The sequence below is a fragment of the Salmo salar genome, chromosome ssa04 (genome assembly GCF_905237065.1).
Source record: "Salmo salar chromosome ssa04, Ssal_v3.1, whole genome shotgun sequence".
NCBI lineage: Eukaryota > Metazoa > Chordata > Actinopteri > Salmoniformes > Salmonidae > Salmo > Salmo salar.
In genome coordinates, this window is record NC_059445.1 from 41,182,957 (window position 1) to 41,201,076 (window position 18,120).

The window sequence follows — 18,120 nt, forward strand, 5'->3', positions numbered from 1 at the left end:
ACGGGAAAATTCCTCCAATCAGGAGCGAGGTATAATCATATGATTCTCTGTGCACATGCTCAGTTTAGTCCTGAACCCTCGTGAAAAAGCAAGTCCCTGTGATAAACTCTGCAAATGCTATTGACAGAAATGTTGAGGTAAGAAAGTAATTATTTTGACCAAATTTGTTTTTGTGATGGCATAAAGTGCTTTGTAGTTTCATTCAGCAAAGTTATATCAGGTTTATAACCAGTCTGTGTAGAGATATTTGATGAAAGTTAGCAATGCTAAAGTTGTAACAACTTGTGAGAAAATGTTACAACTAACCCCGACTAAAACTGGATGTTTTGGTAAATGTTTTCTTTTACTTTCAGCATGCCTAGATCATGGAAAAGAAAAACAGACAGGGGAGTACCTCTCCACACTTTGAAAAGAGCGTCAAATTATGTAACAGAGCAGGGGAAATCAATCAGATCGGTTGCAAAGTTGTATGGCATATATCATGTGATGCTGTGCAGATTCTGCAGAGAAAGAAGCTACTGGAGAAGGGGTCGAGAGAGCTTGTAGGCTACCGTAGTGGAAACGGGGTCTTCATTGATGAGCAGGAGCAGAAGTTGTCAGTGTATCTCTTGAGGGCAGCTGATTTATGCCCACTGTGCCCACTGCTATCCAGGCCACCTCTCCAGCTGCCTCCCAGGCCACATCTCCAGCTGCCTTCCAGGCCACCTCTCCAGCTTCCTCCCAGGCCACCTCTCCAACTTCCTTCCAGGCCACCTCTCCGGCTGCCTTCCAGGCCACCTCTCCGGCTGCCTTCCAGGCCACCTCTCCAGCTGCCTCCCAGGCCACCTCTCCGGCTGCCTTCCAGGCCACCTCTCCGGCTGCCTTCCAGGCCACCTCTCCCGGCTGCCCTCCAGGCCACCTCTCCGGCTGCCCTCCAGGCCACCTCTCCTGCTGCCCTCCAGGCCACCTCTCCTGCTGCCTTCCAGGCCACCTCTCCTGCTGCCTTCCAGGCCACCTCTCCAGCTGCCCTCCAGGCCACCTCTCCTGCTGCCCTCCAGGCCACCTCTCCTGCTGCCCTCCAGGCCACCTCTCCTACTTCCTTCCAGGCCACCTCTCCAACTGCCTTCCAGGCCACCTCTCCGGCTGCCTTCCAGGCCACCTCTCCGGCTGCCTTCCAGGCCACCTCTCCGGCTGCCTTCCAGGCCACCTCTCCGGCTGCCTTCCAGGCCACCTCTCCGGCTGCCTTCCAGGCCACCTCTCCGGCTGCCTTCCAGGCCACCTCTCCGGCTGCCCTCCAGGCCACCTCTCCTGCTGCCCTCCAGGCCACCTCTCCGGCTGCCCTCCAGGCCACCTCTCCGGCTGCCCTCCAGGCCACCTCTCCGGCTGCCTTCCAGGCCACCTCTCCGGCTGCCTTCCAGGCCACCTCTCCGGCTGCCTTCCAGGCCACCTCTCCGGCTGCCCTCCAGGCCACCTCTCCGGCTGCCCTCCAGGCCACCTCTCCGGCTGCCCTCCAGGCCACCTCTCCGGCTGCCTTCCAGGCCACCTCTCCGGCTGCCCTCCAGGCCACCTCTCCGGCTGCCTTCCAGGCCACCTCTCCGGCTGCCTTCCAGGCCAGCTGGAAACGCCTGATTACTCTTCTGATTTCAACCCAGTTGATGTACACCCATTCAAGCACTCAAAAGGCAAAATTTGCCCTGCCTAAAAAAATAGCTGGAAAGAAGCAAGCCAAAACAAACCACACTGAACAACAACAAAAAATTATCCTGCTTAAGAAAAAAGACAAAACAAAGCAGATTGAACCAGAAGATTCAGATTCCTCCAACGAGGAAAACTTCTGCATTGTGTGCATGGAGCACTTTAACAATTCCAAGTCCAATGAGGTCTGGTTGCAGTGCTGGGAATGAAAATGATGGTCCCACCAAGCCTGTACCACTGTCACAACTGATTAAGTGAACATGTCCAACATTCAGTCACACACAAACACACACACACACACACACACACACACACACACACACACACACACACACACACACACACACACACACACACACACACACACACACACACACACACACACACACACACACACACACCAGAAACGTTCAGGTGTTTAGTTTAGCCTTGTTGTTTGTTTGGTTGAGAAAGACCATTTAGTGGAGGGTAAATAATAAACCTTTTATTATTTATATTTATGATTATTTCTGACAAACAAAATGTTAAACATGGCAATGTTGCTCTCATGGCCTCAATAAATTATGTCATGATTTATGCACTTTTTCAATGTTACAATTCACACCAAGCACTGTTACAACTAACCCAAACCATGTGGTAGATTGTAACACTTCACTCCTTGTGTTTAATAATGTTTACATATCTTACATTACTCATCTCATATGTATATACTGTATCTTATACCATCTACTGCATCTTGCCTATGCCGCTCGGCCACCGCTCATCCATATATTTATATGTACATATTCTTATTCCATCCCTTTAGATTTGTGTGTCGTAGGTAGTTGTTGGGGAATTGTTAGATTACTTGTTAGATATTACCACACTGTCAGAACTAGAAGCACAAGCATTTCGCTACACTTGCATTAGCATCGGCAACCATGTGTATGTGACCGATAAAATGCGATTTGATTTGATTTGATAAAGGACAGATGTAGGTTGTTTGTATCAAGTTGTGAACACACCCCCATAAACGATCTCTGAGAAACTGATGAAAAGGTGAAAAGTGTTAAACCATCCCCAGTCTTCGTTACTGAATGTGCACCCAAATTGATCCATGTCATTTCAAACCCCAAACTATTCAGTTCTTTCCACAATTTGGTTTCTCTGTCCATCCCTTGTTCTTCCCCTCTCCTTGATTTCATGGTCTTGCCCACCGTACGATTTCAATTATACTCCATCTAGGCAGATGTGGAATGCACTTTTAAGCCCAGGTGGAATAAATCAATAGGCACTTAAAAAAATATATCAAGCGATTCCACATTATTATATTCAAACAGGCCTTGGGCACTTGATTTCGTCCTAGTCTCTGAATAAATTAAATATGATGTTGTCTGGGGTAAACCAATGGGCCCTGCACATTCCTTCTCCAGTCTTCATTACAAGTATCTCTGTCAATGCTCACGTACAAAAACCAAACATACATTAGTACTCGAACAAGCAGAAATGCATGATGAAATCCAAAGAAAAGATGTTATGGTAACTTACCTGCAAATGTTGGAGTAAAAAAGTGTTAAAGTGTGGACATCATTCTTACAGGGGCAAGATGATTAAAAATCACTTGCCTGTAGAAATAAATCTATGATAGATGTCATGCATACAAAGAATAAATACAGGTAATTGCCAAAATAATGGAAACACTTGAGTAAATTAGGATATTGAAAGTGGGTGCTGCCACACAGGTGTGGTTCCTGAGTTAATTAAGCAATGAACATCCCATCATGCTTAGGGTCATGTATAAAAATGCTGGGCAGGTCATTATTTTGGCTACCATGGCTATGCCACCATAGGATGACAATGTCCCCATTCACAGGGCACGAGTGGTCACTGAATCTTTGTCGAGAATGAAAACGATGTAAACCATATGCCATGGCCGTCTCAGTCACCAGATGTCAAGTCAATTGAAAAATTATGGGAGATTCTGGAGCGGCACCTGAGACAACGTTTTCCACCACCGTCAACAAAACACCAAATGATGGAATTTCTAGTGGAAGAATGGCATCCAATAGAGTTTCAGACACTTGTAGAATCTATACCAAGGTGCACTGAAGCTGTTCTGGCTCGTGGTGGCCCAACGCCCTATTAAGACACTGTATGTTGGTGTTTCCTTTATTTTGGCAGCTACGTGTATGTTGCGGTCCTGTATGTTTAAATACATGAAATCCTATGATTTACAGAGGACATCTGGAGGTTATTAGACGGTTAATTGCCCTCCTGTTTGTTTTTGTGTATAAAAGACTGTTTCATATTATATTTATGTTTATTTTAAGGCCTGGCAGAAAACCACAATTATGAAGTTATCCCAAGGTAAAGCATGCTGTAATATACAAGTATGTCTACATTATGAAGACATACTACACTATACAAATACAGCACACATTTGACTACTAGCATAGTCACTGCTCAACTTCTTGATACTGGTGATTCTATTGTAAAGGCACGTATTGCCAGTAACAAATTATTTATTTAACAGATTTCTCTCTCTGATTCCAGATCTTAGCGAAACACGAAGCTGTGAATTGCTTACAGCCAAGCACTTGAGAAAACATTTTGGGTTTTATTTCTATTTTAAGTTCTTGTTCAAGTCAACGTCAACTAACAACTTTTAATGCAAATAAACATTCACTGGTCATTTACTTTTATAGTCCCATTCTTTCTCATTAGAAAAACTCTTCAAAAGTAAATCATTAATGGAAACCAGGTTTTTTTTTAACGCGTGCTCTTAGGACTTGGTGATTTAATGGAATCTGGCAAGAGAGAACCTCTCTGCTCTCTGTCCAAAAGACACATTGTTGATGAAGGCATTGAGGATTCGGAGGATCTTCAGGAATTTATATCCTCAGGTCCATTTCAGTGTATCTGTGTGTGCCAGTATCTCCACATCTGGCATAACCGTTGTAATCAAGCCTGAGAGATGTTTGGATACAACTATTTGGGGGGGGGCTCATACATTGAGACCTAACAGTTGTTGGAGAATCCTACTGTGTGTGGAGGCTGAAACAGTACATTTGGCTCTGAGGCCAGGCAGCTAATTGCCTCACTAACACTCATTAATCAATGTGCCAAATGAGTTCATTCAAGATTGTCCCCATTCATCATAGTCTTTTTGATGCACAAGTATACAGTACTTGGAAACTGTAGTACACTTAGTACGTAATCATAGGGAGAGTGATTGAGTGGTCTGACCATGTTTTAAATAGATGCCTCCATAACTGTAAAGTTGTGCTCCATTTTTCCAAAACCCTTGAACAACACTCATTCTTCTGAAATGTGGTCTTGGTCTGTCAGTCATGCGTCCATTACAAGCATGTGTTTGAAAACGTGAACCTCGAACAGTGGGGTTCAGGAAAGAGGGTGTAATGACTGAAGTGTTTATGACATGAATCCCGGTGTTGTCCATATTTTCTTGGCACGGCCCTGATCATCAGCTGAAATGATCAGGGCCAACTTAGTTAAGGAGAGGGGAAGGGTGTAAAAAACAGTGCCCTCAATAGATTTCAGAAGTATTTTGATGAAGCATAAACTCAGGGGTTCTCTTGAACACCTTAACCAGCTATGAAAGCAGAATTAATTAACTGAACACAATTTGGCTAGCTTTGAATCGAAAGACTGCCTGCCTCACAAACACTGTATCTGTGAGGCACCATCTGGTGTAGCAGCCTAGGGCCAGATATTGCTGATATTAATTTTTTGTTTGCTCACCTCACCTGCCTCCATCTACTGCAACTAACAGCTCTCTGTAGCCCGTTATCCACAGGAAATGGCTACATTTAGGATAGTAAGATGTGGGCATGTACAGCAGGCCTATATACTGTTGCTATCTAGCGTACAATAATATATTGTTGCTACTCACATGTTGAGACACTTTTCAATAAAACACCAGAGAAGACAGTGTTTCAAAATGCAGATGTAATAGCAGTATTGTAATAAGCAGAGTAACTATTCTTACTTCCGATTTTAACCTTTAATTTACTTGACATCTAGTGAGGTTTTCTTCAGCTCTGGGAGAATTTTCTGGTGTGACATATTCTTTAACGATGGGCAGCAGCAGGGTTGACGAGACATGCTCCTACAGAGAGCTGACCCCACTAGCTGATTTATACCCACTAACTGCCCCCAGCTGTTACTATTGCCTGAGCCAAAACTAATCATGCATAGCTGAATTGGCCAAATGCTACTTAGAGGGGATTTGAAACATCCACTCAACAAATGAACAGACCACATATATACTTAAAGTTTCAAGATTTTCCACCAGCAATATAATACATACTCTTTAGGTGAAAATGTGCTAAAATTGTCAGCTCCACCACTAACTGCCACAATGAGAGATACTGGACTTTGCGTTATTTTCCAGGATTAAGTTACTTTCTCAAAATATAACATTACAATCTGGCATATAGCAAATACTAATAACATATCAAGTTGTAAGAGAAATAAGCTGTGTTTACAATGGAGAAGGATTTATAATGGAGAAGGGTGTATAATGGAGAAGGATTTATAATGGAGAATGGTGTATAATGGAGAAGGGTTTATAATGGAGAAGGGTGTATAATGGAGAAGGATTTATAATGGAGAAGGGTGTATAATGGAGAAGGATTTATAATGGAGAAGGATTTATAATGGAGAAAGGTTTATAATGGAGAAGGGTGTATAATGGAGAAGGATTTATAATGGAGAAGGGTGTATAATGGAGAAGGGTTTATAATGGAGAAGGGTTTATAATGGAGAAGGTTTTATAATGGAGAAGGGTGTATAATGGAGAAGGATTTATAATGGAGAAGGGTGTATAATGGAGAAGGATTTATAATGGAGAAGGATTTAGAATGGAGAAGGTTTTATAATGGAGAAGGTTTTATAATGGAGAAGGGTGTATAATGGAGAAGGATTTATAATGGAGAAGGGTGTATAATGGAGAAGGATTTATAATGGAGAAGGGTGTATAATGGAGAAGGGTTTATAATGGAGAAGGGTTTATAATGGAGAAGGTTTTATAATGGAGAAGGGTTTATAATGGAGAAGGTTTTATAATGGAGAAGGGTTTATAATGGAGAAGGGTTTATAATGGAGAAGGGTGTATAATGGAGAAGGGTTTATAATGGAGAAGGGTGTATAATGGAGAAGGATTTATAATGGAGAAGGGTGTATAATGGAGAAGGATTTATAATGGAGAAGGGTGTATAATGGAGAAGGATTTATAATGGAGAAGGGTTTATAATGGAGAAGGGTTTATAATGGAGAAGGTTTTATAATGGAGAAGGGTGTATAATGGAGAAGGATTTATAATGGAGAAGGGTGTATAATGGAGAAGGGTTTATAATGGAGAAGGGTTTATAATGGAGAAGGTTTTATAATGGAGAAGGTTTTATAATGGAGAAGGTTTTATAATGGAGAAGGGTTTATAATGGAGAAGGGTTTATAATGGAGAAGCTGAAAGGGACACATCTACCTTCTTCATTGAGGAGGACCACCTTGAACCTCTCCAAAAAAGATATTGCCAGGAACTGTCAAGTCCAACAGCCAGCAGAAATAAATCACAGCTTCATTGTGAAACTATTAAGGTCTACAACTGAGGGTCTTCTGTTTCAAAATATTTTGTCAGGCCTTTAGTGAGAGATGTGCAGCACTGTCTGGCGCAATGTGTGAGGCCAACACAATGAGTCATTGTGGCTGTAACGGGAGAGAGTGGACTGTTGAAATTCACAGAGGAGGGATATTAGTCACAAGTCGGTGCACTGCTCCCATATCGACAGGACTCTGTGTACGGCTAGTCTACTGCAACGAATATGGCACAGGGACAATGGGGCTTCTTTTTTTTTTACACCTGTTGACCTAAACAAGCCTGTTGACAAGCTGTTCACAGGGCAACTCAACTCAAAGGCAAACATGGACTTTAGATGATGTGATCATAAGCCAGCTATCTCAATGTGTGTAGAACAGTAATGACATACTTTCTCAGTAACTTGTCATAATAGTTATTTGATGTGGTAGAAAAAACACCAATAATATCCTCCATTTTTAAAGACCAAGGGTTTATTTGTCTTGGTTTTGGTAGATTATACATCCTGCAAATAATCAAATTATGTCTAACTATTTGACAATCCTGTTACAGTTGTGCTCTATACCTCTTTTTCAAAAGACTGGGGCCTTCATCAATATTATTCTTATTTTTCAATATTATTCCTCCCGGAGACAATCTCGTCTTCTTCAGTTCTCTTTATTGGAAAATGTTGGTGTCCTTCCAACTCCTGACCTACATTTATATCAAATCAAATGAACAGAGCTCTATTGTTGTGCTCATCCCCGTTAGGCCACTATAACCCTTGAGAAAACAAACTATAACACCGGAGCGCAAATCCAAATTACAGGCACAATTTATAAAGCACAAATCCTCCTGGTCGACTGTGTTCACTGGAGGATAGTCCAAGGAAAAACAACAGCCTGTCTTGTGCTGGAATTCTTGCCTCAGGTAGAGCTCAACAATATCATAACGTTTAGCCTCGTCATTACGTGCAAGAATGCCGTGCGACTGTGCAAAAGGGAAAGACGTACATCAAGTACTGAAATCGCACAGAATCATATGGAAAATTCGCCCGTAGAAAACTGACCTAGCATAATGACAAATATCAGACCAATTTAACCACTCTCATGAGAGAATACATACAAACACTTTTTCAGGGCAATACCAATGCATAGATAACAAACCCACATTTCCGGCAGAAATCACTAGTGTATAGCCCAATGGGCTAAAGCCTTGGCGTCTCAGGCAAGGACCTTCCAGTACACACTCAAATGTATACATAATGTACAAACAAAACATATCAAACAAACCCATGTTATACGCTCTGCCAAAATTACATATGTTAACATATTTGTATTTACAATAAATATGTTGATTAATATTTCTTGGTACATTCTGAAAAGGCATATAGTTTCAAACAGCAGTATTTAGCAGAACAGTAAAGTGATTGTAAAAATAGTCTACTCTATAAAAACATGCTATGGCCAGTTAGCTGTATTTTTCTATTATATACATGTACACCTGTATGTTTAGATAATACCAGATTTACTGTATTCCAGCATGCCATAAAACAAAAATGAGAACTGCAATGAATTGAAAGAATTTTCTCCCCAATTTTTATGTCTTCTACTACCAAAATGCTACCAACAATGTTGTTGTACTGAGAATATGGGACATCACATTGTTATGAGTTATGTTGACATTTAAAAAGAAACAAAAGCTTGTTTTTCTCTAACCAATAAACAATGCTCTGATTCATGTTTAATGAAATAGATATGAATGCTGTGCATTTTCCACTGATGTCCTCTGTAGTAAATATGTAAGTCAGAGAATGAAAGTTAAGATGAGCACAGCTGGTCTGGATACAAGAACTTCACCACCTCCCTGATCCCATTCTCACAGGTCCTGGGATTGGGAATTTTCTTCTGATTGTCTTCTTCCTCCTTGAATCTTTTCCAAGTCTCTGTGTAAAAAGAACAAAGACATGTTGCTATCCAACAGCAGACAAACAGCATACAAACCCATAACAACTTTTCCCCCCCAGCAGGAAACAAGATGGTCACTGACAAAGAAAAACAGTAAAAAAAAAATGTTTTATCTGTTGAAATGAAATTCAATTTCCTTTGGTCTACAATATGTCTAGTCTATGACCTTATGTCTAGAAATGGTTTGAGCTGTATTGCCTAACTATTCACATTGGCAAGGAAAAGCTCTACTTAAAAGAAACTAAAGGATTACAAGATTTATAACTAGAGGACTATTCTACTTTTAATTACCGGAAAACATAGGATAAACTCACCTTCATCTAATGTTGCCAGTAAGGTGTAGTTATCTGGATTATCTAGAAGATCTTTCTTCAGAACTTCCCCAGTTTCCATTAATTGCAAAACTCCTGGGAAAAGTGAAAATACAAAATGGGTGATATTCCAAATAGTAAGGTAATCCACAGCTGTAACTTTGTTATTAACACTGCCATGCAAGTGCCCTCTATACTCCCCCCTCATAGTTACCTCCTACTGTCTTCCATACTTGCACTTCAACTTCAGCAGTCCCTTGTCTTTCAATAGCAATTACCCTAACTGTGTCCTCGGTCTGAACCTTTGACGATGGCTTAACTTTGTACACCGAGAGGTTGTTATTGTCATGTCCAAGATTCATGTTCATGTAACAGTCAGTCCTGTTGCTCTCAGCTTTAAGTTCTAGGGGCAAGAAACAGAGAGATTACTTGTTTTGTCAAAACCTATGGTTAAAATAATTGTTCAGACTTGCATTGTGAATGACGCTGAACTACCTGGACAAATCTTGCAGCACTTCCCCTCGGTTTTCGTGGGATGTTGGCATGGATACTGGCTGGGACATGTGAGGCGTTTGCAGTCCTGTATGCCATCCTTACAGGTACACAGGATGCACTCCAGGATCTTCCCCAGGACAGGATGCCACACGTCACCATGAGAGTAGGTGTTGCTGCTGTATTGACATGCTGAGAGAAAAAGAAAAACATATATTCTTGTATTAAATATTATTACAATCACAAAGCTGTAAGGGTTATATTGTATACACTAGTTGCTGAATTGTTCACTTAGAAATCAGAGCTTTTGCACTATAAAAAGGCCACAGATGAGCTCTCCTGTTTTGGAGGAAGATGGAAGTGAGAGGAAGAGGAGGACGAGGAAGGACAGTTGTCTCAGATGAGATCAGGGCCACATTGGTTGACCATGTGTTCAACCACGGAATGAGTAGGAGGGAGGCTGGGCAGAGAGTTCAGCCCAACCTGCTACACGGTTGCATCTATCATCCGTACATTCAGAAATGACAACCGGTAAGTTACCTACCATCTACACTCACTATGCTCTTTATGTAGGTATACTGTAGTGTACTGCAGTCCGACGAATCACTAGGCCTGTGTTACTCAGTGATTGTTGGCCAATGTTACAGTAATGTAATTTCATATGGAAAGAAAATATTATTTTAGCTTACTGTAACCAATCATATCATATTTGTGGATCTTCTGCAGAGCTGAGAGACGGCCAGGCCGTGGTGGAAGACACCGTTCACACCGGAACAGGATACTGCTATTGTGAACACGGTGGTGGCAAACAATACCATTAGACTACGAGAACTCCAGAACCGCATAATTGCAGACAACACAATATACAATAACATTCACCAGGTGGGCTTGTCAACATTGGGCCGTGTATTACAGTGCAACCGAATCCGGATGAAACAGGTCTACAGGGTGCAATTTGAGCGAAACTCAGAGAGGGTTAAAGAACAGCGCTATTAATATGTGCTAGAAAGTACTACTGTGAATTTACTATCATATCAGCACTGTATAGACACATTACAGTACTGTAATCCAGTGTATTGTGCCTCACCATATTGACTGGTCTAGGTCTACGTCACATATTGTCTTGGAGCTGGATGCCGCTGCAATTCAGCACATTTATATTTACAATGACAAGGCTGGCTTCAACCTAGCCAAAAGAAGGGGACGGAACATTATTGGCCACCGTGCCACTGTGAATGTCCCTGGACAGCGTGGAGGAAATATCACCATGTGCGCAGCTGTTAGCCAGCAAGGCGTCCTCCATCACCATGCCAACCTTGGTCCCTACAACACCGCCCTTCTCATCACATTCCTGGACACACTACATAGCATCCTCATTCCAGCCGAGCAGAGGCCAGGCCATGGTGGAAGACGGCCAGTCCAGGTATGTTCTCTCTTGGGACAACGGGAGTTTCCACCGGGTTGCTCTGGTCCGCAACTGGTTCATCGACCACCCACAATTTGTTCTATACCTCCCACCATATTCCCCATTCCTAAATCCAATTGAAGAGGTTTTTCGGCGATGGAAGGTGTATGACCGATATCCCCTTGCACGCATGCCTTTTCTCCAGGCAATGGATGATGCATGTGGTGAAGTTGATGTGGGGGCTTTCGGCGGCTGGATCCGTCACTCCAGAAGATTCTTTCCCTGCTGTTTAGCCAGGGAGAACATGGCTTGTGATGTACAGTCGTGGCCAAAAGTTTTTGAGAATGACACAAATATTAATTTCCAAAGTTTGCTGCTTCAGTGTCTTTAGATATTGTCAGATGTTACTATGGAATACTGAAGTATAATTACAAGCATTTCATAAGTGTCAAAGGCTTTTATTGACAATTACATGAAGTTGATGCAAAGAGTCAATATTTGCAGTGTTGACCCTTCTTTTTCAAGACCTCTGCAATCCGCCCTGGCATGCTGTCAATTAACTTCTGGGCCACATCCTGACTGATGGTAGCCCATTCTTGCATAATCAATGCTTGGAGTTTGTCAGAATTTGTGGGTTTTTGTTTGTCCACCCACCTCTTGAGGATTGACCACAAGTTCTCAATAGGATTAAGGTCTGGGGAGTTTCCTGGCCATGGACCTAAAATATCGATGTTTTGTTCCCCAAGCCACTTAGTTATCATTTTTACCTTATGGCAAGGTGCTCCATCATGCTGGAAAAGACATTGTTCGTCACCAAACTGTTCCTGGATGGTTGGGAGAAGTTGCTCTCAGAGGATGTGTTGGTTGTTACCATTCTTTATTCATGGCTGTGTTAGGCAAAATTGTGAGTGAGCCCACTCCCTTGGCTGAGAAGCAACCCCACACATGAATGGTCTCAGGATGCCTTACTGTTGGCATGACACAGGACTGATGGTAGCGCTCACCTTGTCTTCTCTGGACAAGCTTTTTTCCCCCAGATGCCCCAAGCAATCGGAAAGGGGATTCATTAGAGAAAATGACTTTACCCCAGTCCACAGCAGTCCAATCCCTGTACCTTTTGCAGAATATCAGTCTGTCCCTGATGTTTTTCCTGGAGAGAAGTGGCTTCTTTGCTGCCCTTCTTGACACCAGGCCATCCTCCAAAAGTCTTCGCCTCACTGTGCGTGCAGATGCACTCACACCTGCCTGCTGCTATTCCTGAGCAAGCTCTGTACTGGTGGTGCCCCGATCCCGCAGCTGAATTAACTTTAGGAGACAGTCCTGGCGCTTGCTGGACTTTCTTGGGCACCCTGAAGCCTTCTTCACAACAATTGAACCGCTCTCCTTGAAGTTCTTGGTGATCCGATAAATGGTTGATTTAGGTGCAATCTTACTGGCAGCAATATCCTTGCCTGTGAAGCCCTTTTTGTGCAAAGCAATGATGACGGCACGTGTTTCCTTGCAGGTAACCATGGTTGACAGAGGAAGAACAATGATTCCAAGCACCACCCTCCTTTTGAAGCTTCCAGTCTGTTATTCAAACTCAATCAGCATGACAGAGTGATCTCCAGCCTTGTCCTCGTCAACACTCACACCTGTGTTAACGAGAGGGTCACTGACATGATGTCAGCTGGTCCTTTTGTGGCAGGGCTGAAATGCAGTGGAAATGTCTTTTTGGGATTCAGTTCATTTGCATGGCAAAGAAGGACTTTGCAATTAATTGCAGTTCATCTGATCACTCTTCATAACATTCTGGAGTATATGCATATTGCCATCACACAAACTGAGGCAGCAGACTTTGTGAATATTAATATTTGTGTCATTCTCAAAACTTTTGGCCACGACCGTAGATGAGGTGCTGTGGCCAGACCCAAATAGGAGGCAGGATGCAGCCCAATGTCTTTTTTCTTACATTTTGAATGTGTTTTTCTTTTTGTGTTTAGAGTTTTGAAAGAATGAGCCAATTTCATTTTAAATTTTTGTACAGAAAACCCATTATCTTACTGAACGTTTTTCCTGGTTTTCTCCTGTTGGGTATGGAAAGTGTTACATACAAAACACAAGTGTTGGAAATAAATGACAATGTTTTTGTTACAGTATTGCATTTGTGTGTGTATATTTGAGTAGGTATACATTACTGTAACAATCTTTTACAACCGGCTACAGTGTAACACTGAAAATACAAAAAGGCATACATCTACTGATGGGATATTAATAGTAGTGTTTTGTGTTGAGCACATCAGCGTGTTGGTTGGTAGACAGGTCTATTCATATGAGGTGTGTGTGTATGATTTTGATGCAAAAAAAACTATTTTGGAAAGAGAGAAAACAGTTCTGAATGCAGTGTTTGCTTTTGCTAGAGATTTGTAGAGTTTAGCATTTTGTGTTTGTGGTTTTGTGTTTTGTGTCGAGAGTTTTGGGAAAATGGCCCAAAGATTCAGCAAACGTGTGGAAACAATTGTGGAAAACTGTAATACATGGACTGCTCAATGACCAGAGAACCGGTCTCCTATTGTAGGCCATGAAAATAGGAGAATTATCAATAAGTCTATTATCAATGTAGGGCTGTCATTAAATTCTCACCCTTCTGGTGGTTTTTCTGCAGCAGGAAATTCACGGTGGTCTCTGCAGCACCTTTGAAGTGGAGTTTGGGCAGGCTCAGGCCTCTGGGAGTACCCCTGACTGTAGATGGAGTAGAACGGACAGCGCGCCCTTGGAGCTGCTCTCCAGCACACTGGTCCAATGAATGCCTCTTGTATATTCACGGACACAAATAGACACAGTTACTACGGGATTATTTTAGATTCCCGTGCAGTTCCAACGCCAATGACTTGACCCCCCCCCCCCTTTTAAAATACAGTAACACAGGTAGATATGAACATGGACACATGGACAGTACAGATATTTCCCCTCAAATCAAAATCCCCTACACACACGTTTTCATCAAAGTTGATTTGCATGTCTCACAAATGAAGATGAAACATTATTTTTTTGTTTTGTGGATATGATGGTTTTACAAATCTAGAAGACTAGAGTCATTAATGAATGAACAGAGAAATACATACAACACCTCGGTTCAGCTGGTGGCCTCTATGCTCCACCGATGAGAACCCATTAACGCCACCATCTGATCACAGAAAAATTAACAGGAGACATACTTATTTACTTTGATATTTCCTTTAATAACAGAAAGTATGATGCAAATCTGATGTGGCAAGAAATACATGTTAGCACCTTTGCACACTAGACAGCAGGTATCTGGGACTGAGAATGGCGAGGAGCAGGTCAGTGGCTGGCAAGTTTTCAGAGCACAGAAGATATTTCCATTCTAAAAACAACAGTGGGCGAAAAGGTGAAGGAGAGACAGAAGGGAGTTCAGACGTTGCAGAATAGGGTGGCATTGGTTACCACAGGGCATTGTAGCTACAATAACAGCTCCAGTATTATGGCTAGGTCATATCTAAGTCGTCAGATATGACACGCGAGGAAAAACTCCCAGTTACATTCTCAGAATAATGAGCTGTACCTCGAAGCCGCCGTTGTAAAAGAACAACACCGTAATCTACAGGAAGAGAGAAGTGTGACTTACAGAACACGTACACATGACACACTGGTTGGTTTGTCGAGATGGGAAGAGGTCGTGGTTGGCAAAGGTCTCCCCTGGTTGGTAGATAGTTCCATTATACCTGCAGGACTTCACCGGGGCTCTCAGGCCAGCTGGAATCCTAGGCTCATCTGAGGAGATAAATGGCAAGCACAAGAAATGTCGGTGAGTGCCAAAGCAGGATGTTGTTCTTGCTGTATTGTATGGCAATGTCTGATCCTACCTGTACAGCGAGGGCAGCACTGCTCAGAGTCAGTCACTGGGTTCTCACACCGCAGAGTAGGACACTTAATTGTGTTACATTTCACATGGCCTGTCTAAGAGAGGGAAACGGTACATGTTTTACAGGCATACCTTAAAATCCCAGCCACCAAAATCCTTTCAATCGACTGCCAATATTATAGATAGCGTGTAGCCTAAATCCTCTGCATGCAGTAGCCTACAATCCAATATCACTCAGATTCAGACAGTTTGATACTGTAGTCTATATGACAGTGTTGTGGCTTCATACTGTATTAAGCTAACCTACAGATGAGACTAAACGGACTAATGGCGTATTCTAATTCTATGGGTACAGTACCTTAGTGCAGGAACAGCGCATACAAAACATGAATCCAAATGGTTCCAGATAAGGATGCCAGCTGTCTCCTGGACTGTACGTTTTGTCTTTGAAAGTACAGAAAACTGAAGACACTGGGTGCAAAAAAAAGGGAAAGATGGAAGGTAAGAAGTTATTTGAGCGGCTGAAGCGTTTACCATATGAAGCAAAACAGGAGTTTTCATAAACATAACATGAAAGAGACTGATCTCAGTAAAAAAAAAAGTCATCCATGGCTGACAAACCTGTCAGAATAACTATCTACTGGCAAAACACACGTGAATTAAATCACTATGCGCAGTCAGAAATTATGTTACGTGGTTATATCATTCAAAATATTACGCTACCGGAATAAAGATAGTTAAACAAAGTTCTGAAACAAGGTACTGGAGGAATACTACACTAACCTTATAGATATTACAGAAATACACGCACTGTATACACTTGCCAAATATATCAAAAAGTTGGTTGCAATGATGAAAGTCAGAAAATGAAAAATGACACAAGCGTATATCATCGCAAGTACCGGTTGTTATGTATTCATATAGTAAAGCTCAGAATGTTACATGTTGTTTTTAACTACATCATAGACGCATTTCTATCAGTTGCAGGTAACGATTTAACTTTAGATTTGCAGACCGTCTGTCCTACCTTTCCTTGTTCTTATAACATCACCACCACAACCAACGAACAAACGAATGCAAATTAATAAGAACATATGCTTCATGTTGAGGGATAACTCCTTGTCAATATGAAATGAAATTGCAGCAACTGCGACAGCAAACCCCAGGACAGTGTGAAACTCCCCATAAAATCACGAATTTATTATTGGTTTTCACGAAGGCGCCTCCTACAGGAAGAATACGCCAATTTATAAACTGGGGTGAAATGAATGACGTGACGCTGTCAAAGTTCAGGTCGTCAGGAGGTTGAAATCATATGCTTTGTCTCTAAAATGCACAGTAGCCCTAAAATAAACATGTTCAACAACATCCAACTAGACATTTCGATGACATCCTAATGAAAACGGGATGGGTGCTTGTGATGTCATAATAAAAATGGGATGGGAGCCTATGATGTCATAATGGAAATGACATGATTTTCAGGTCAAAAGCCTGCTGCTCATTTGTTAAAGATTCAAAGGCAGATAAGAACTTTCAATAGGGAGAACGAAGCTCCTACTAGTGGCGCTGTTTGCTCAACGGAACGACCAGCGTTCGCGCGGCGGTGGAGCGACACAAAGTCTGAGGCTCCGTCATGACAGACGTCAGCGAGAGAGGCCACGGCAACTGTCAATTGGGTCCAATGGTTGAGAAATTGAAATGGCAGTGAAAAAGATTAAGCTTACTTCCACTGTCAAGATAATTTGCACATGTGAGATGAAGACTGAAGGGCCGACGCACAGTAATTCGTGTTGGAGAATTGCCCAATTAGATATGACAGTGTGTATTTTTTTAGGTCTCAAAGCAGTAAAACATATTTAAAGATACTTTTAGGCCTAATGCATTTTTGTCTCAAGACATCTACCCTCCTAAAAGGCAAACGCGCCTAGTAGGGCTACCAACACACTGCAATGTTATGGGACACGAGAGGAAAGCCTATTATTTAACATTACTCCAGCATTTATTGAGACACAGGAAACACACAGGGATTAAAACGATTACTTTCAAACTGCTAGATGCCATCATGCTGAAATCTTTACAGACAGGGCATGGGAAAAAACAGAGAATAAAACAACGATAGCACAGCAATGTCCACATAGCATAGAAAACTCATTCCAATCCTCATTTAAGTGTGACTCACTGATTCAGTTTGACCAGACTAGATTACACAACTGTGATTTATAGACAGTGAGATGCCAAACAGTGTTTTGCGTCTTTAAATGAGACACTTCGGCATGAATATGACACCAACAATGAAATTATAACAAAGACATGATGTAGCTGGATTGAATCCCCGAGCTGACAAGGTAACAAATCTGTCGTTCTGCCCCTGAACAAGGCAGTTAACCCACTGTTCCCCGGTAGACCATCATTGTAAATAAGAATTTGTTCTTAACTGACTTGCCTAGTTAAAAAAAGGTTACATAAAAAACAACACAAAAAAACAACACAAAAATGTTCCAATAACAAAATATGCAGTAATTCCTTACTGCCACTAGATGTCGCAAAACAAATAATTTTCCTTGTAAAGAGCAAAAACAGACAAAGGCTACACTTTCAGCAACCAACTGTTGGCCCTCATGGCTGTGCTCCGATCCTCTATACTTTAACTGGGAAAGGGACTCATTTGCGTGGGAGAAATGACAGGACACTGGTGTAGACAGAAAAAATGGCAATAGAGAAAATGCTCTTATCAGACTTTCAAGTTACCAATTTGGTTGGAACATGGAATATAAAAATGTCAACCAGTCTAGGACAGAGGACATACATAATTCAAGAACCTTCCATCCATA

The 18,120-nt window shown here is 42.0% G+C and overlaps 1 protein-coding gene across 1 annotated transcript; it reads right to left on the minus strand.

Annotated features, from left to right (window-relative positions):
• Positions 1-7,723: 7,723 nt before the first annotated feature.
• LOC106603096 (chordin-like protein 2) lies at positions 7,724-16,531 on the minus strand. Its single transcript, XM_014196303.2, has 11 exons — positions 16,317-16,531; positions 15,648-15,760; positions 15,291-15,384; positions 15,053-15,198; positions 14,698-14,791; positions 14,529-14,590; positions 14,047-14,215; positions 10,023-10,211; positions 9,742-9,930; positions 9,531-9,623; positions 7,724-9,194 (listed from the first exon to the last, which is right to left on the minus strand). Exons 1-11 carry the CDS (start codon positions 16,390-16,392, stop codon positions 9,070-9,072), a joined length of 1,350 nt encoding a protein of 449 aa, XP_014051778.1. The 5' UTR covers positions 16,393-16,531; the 3' UTR covers positions 7,724-9,069.
• Between the last annotated feature and the right edge of the window lie 1,589 nt (positions 16,532-18,120).

Coding starts and splice junctions, on each gene's coding strand:
- LOC106603096 (XM_014196303.2), bottom strand. CDS start 16,392: ATGAAGCATATGTTCTTATTAATTTGCATTCGTTTGTTCGTTGGTTGT. Junction 10,212..14,046: donor GCAGAAAAACCACCAGAAGG/GTGAGAATTTAA, acceptor TTTTTCTCTCAG/CATGTCAATACAGCAGCAAC. Junction 9,624..9,741: donor AGTATGGAAGACAGTAGGAG/GTAACTATGAGG, acceptor CACTTTTCCCAG/GAGTTTTGCAATTAATGGAA.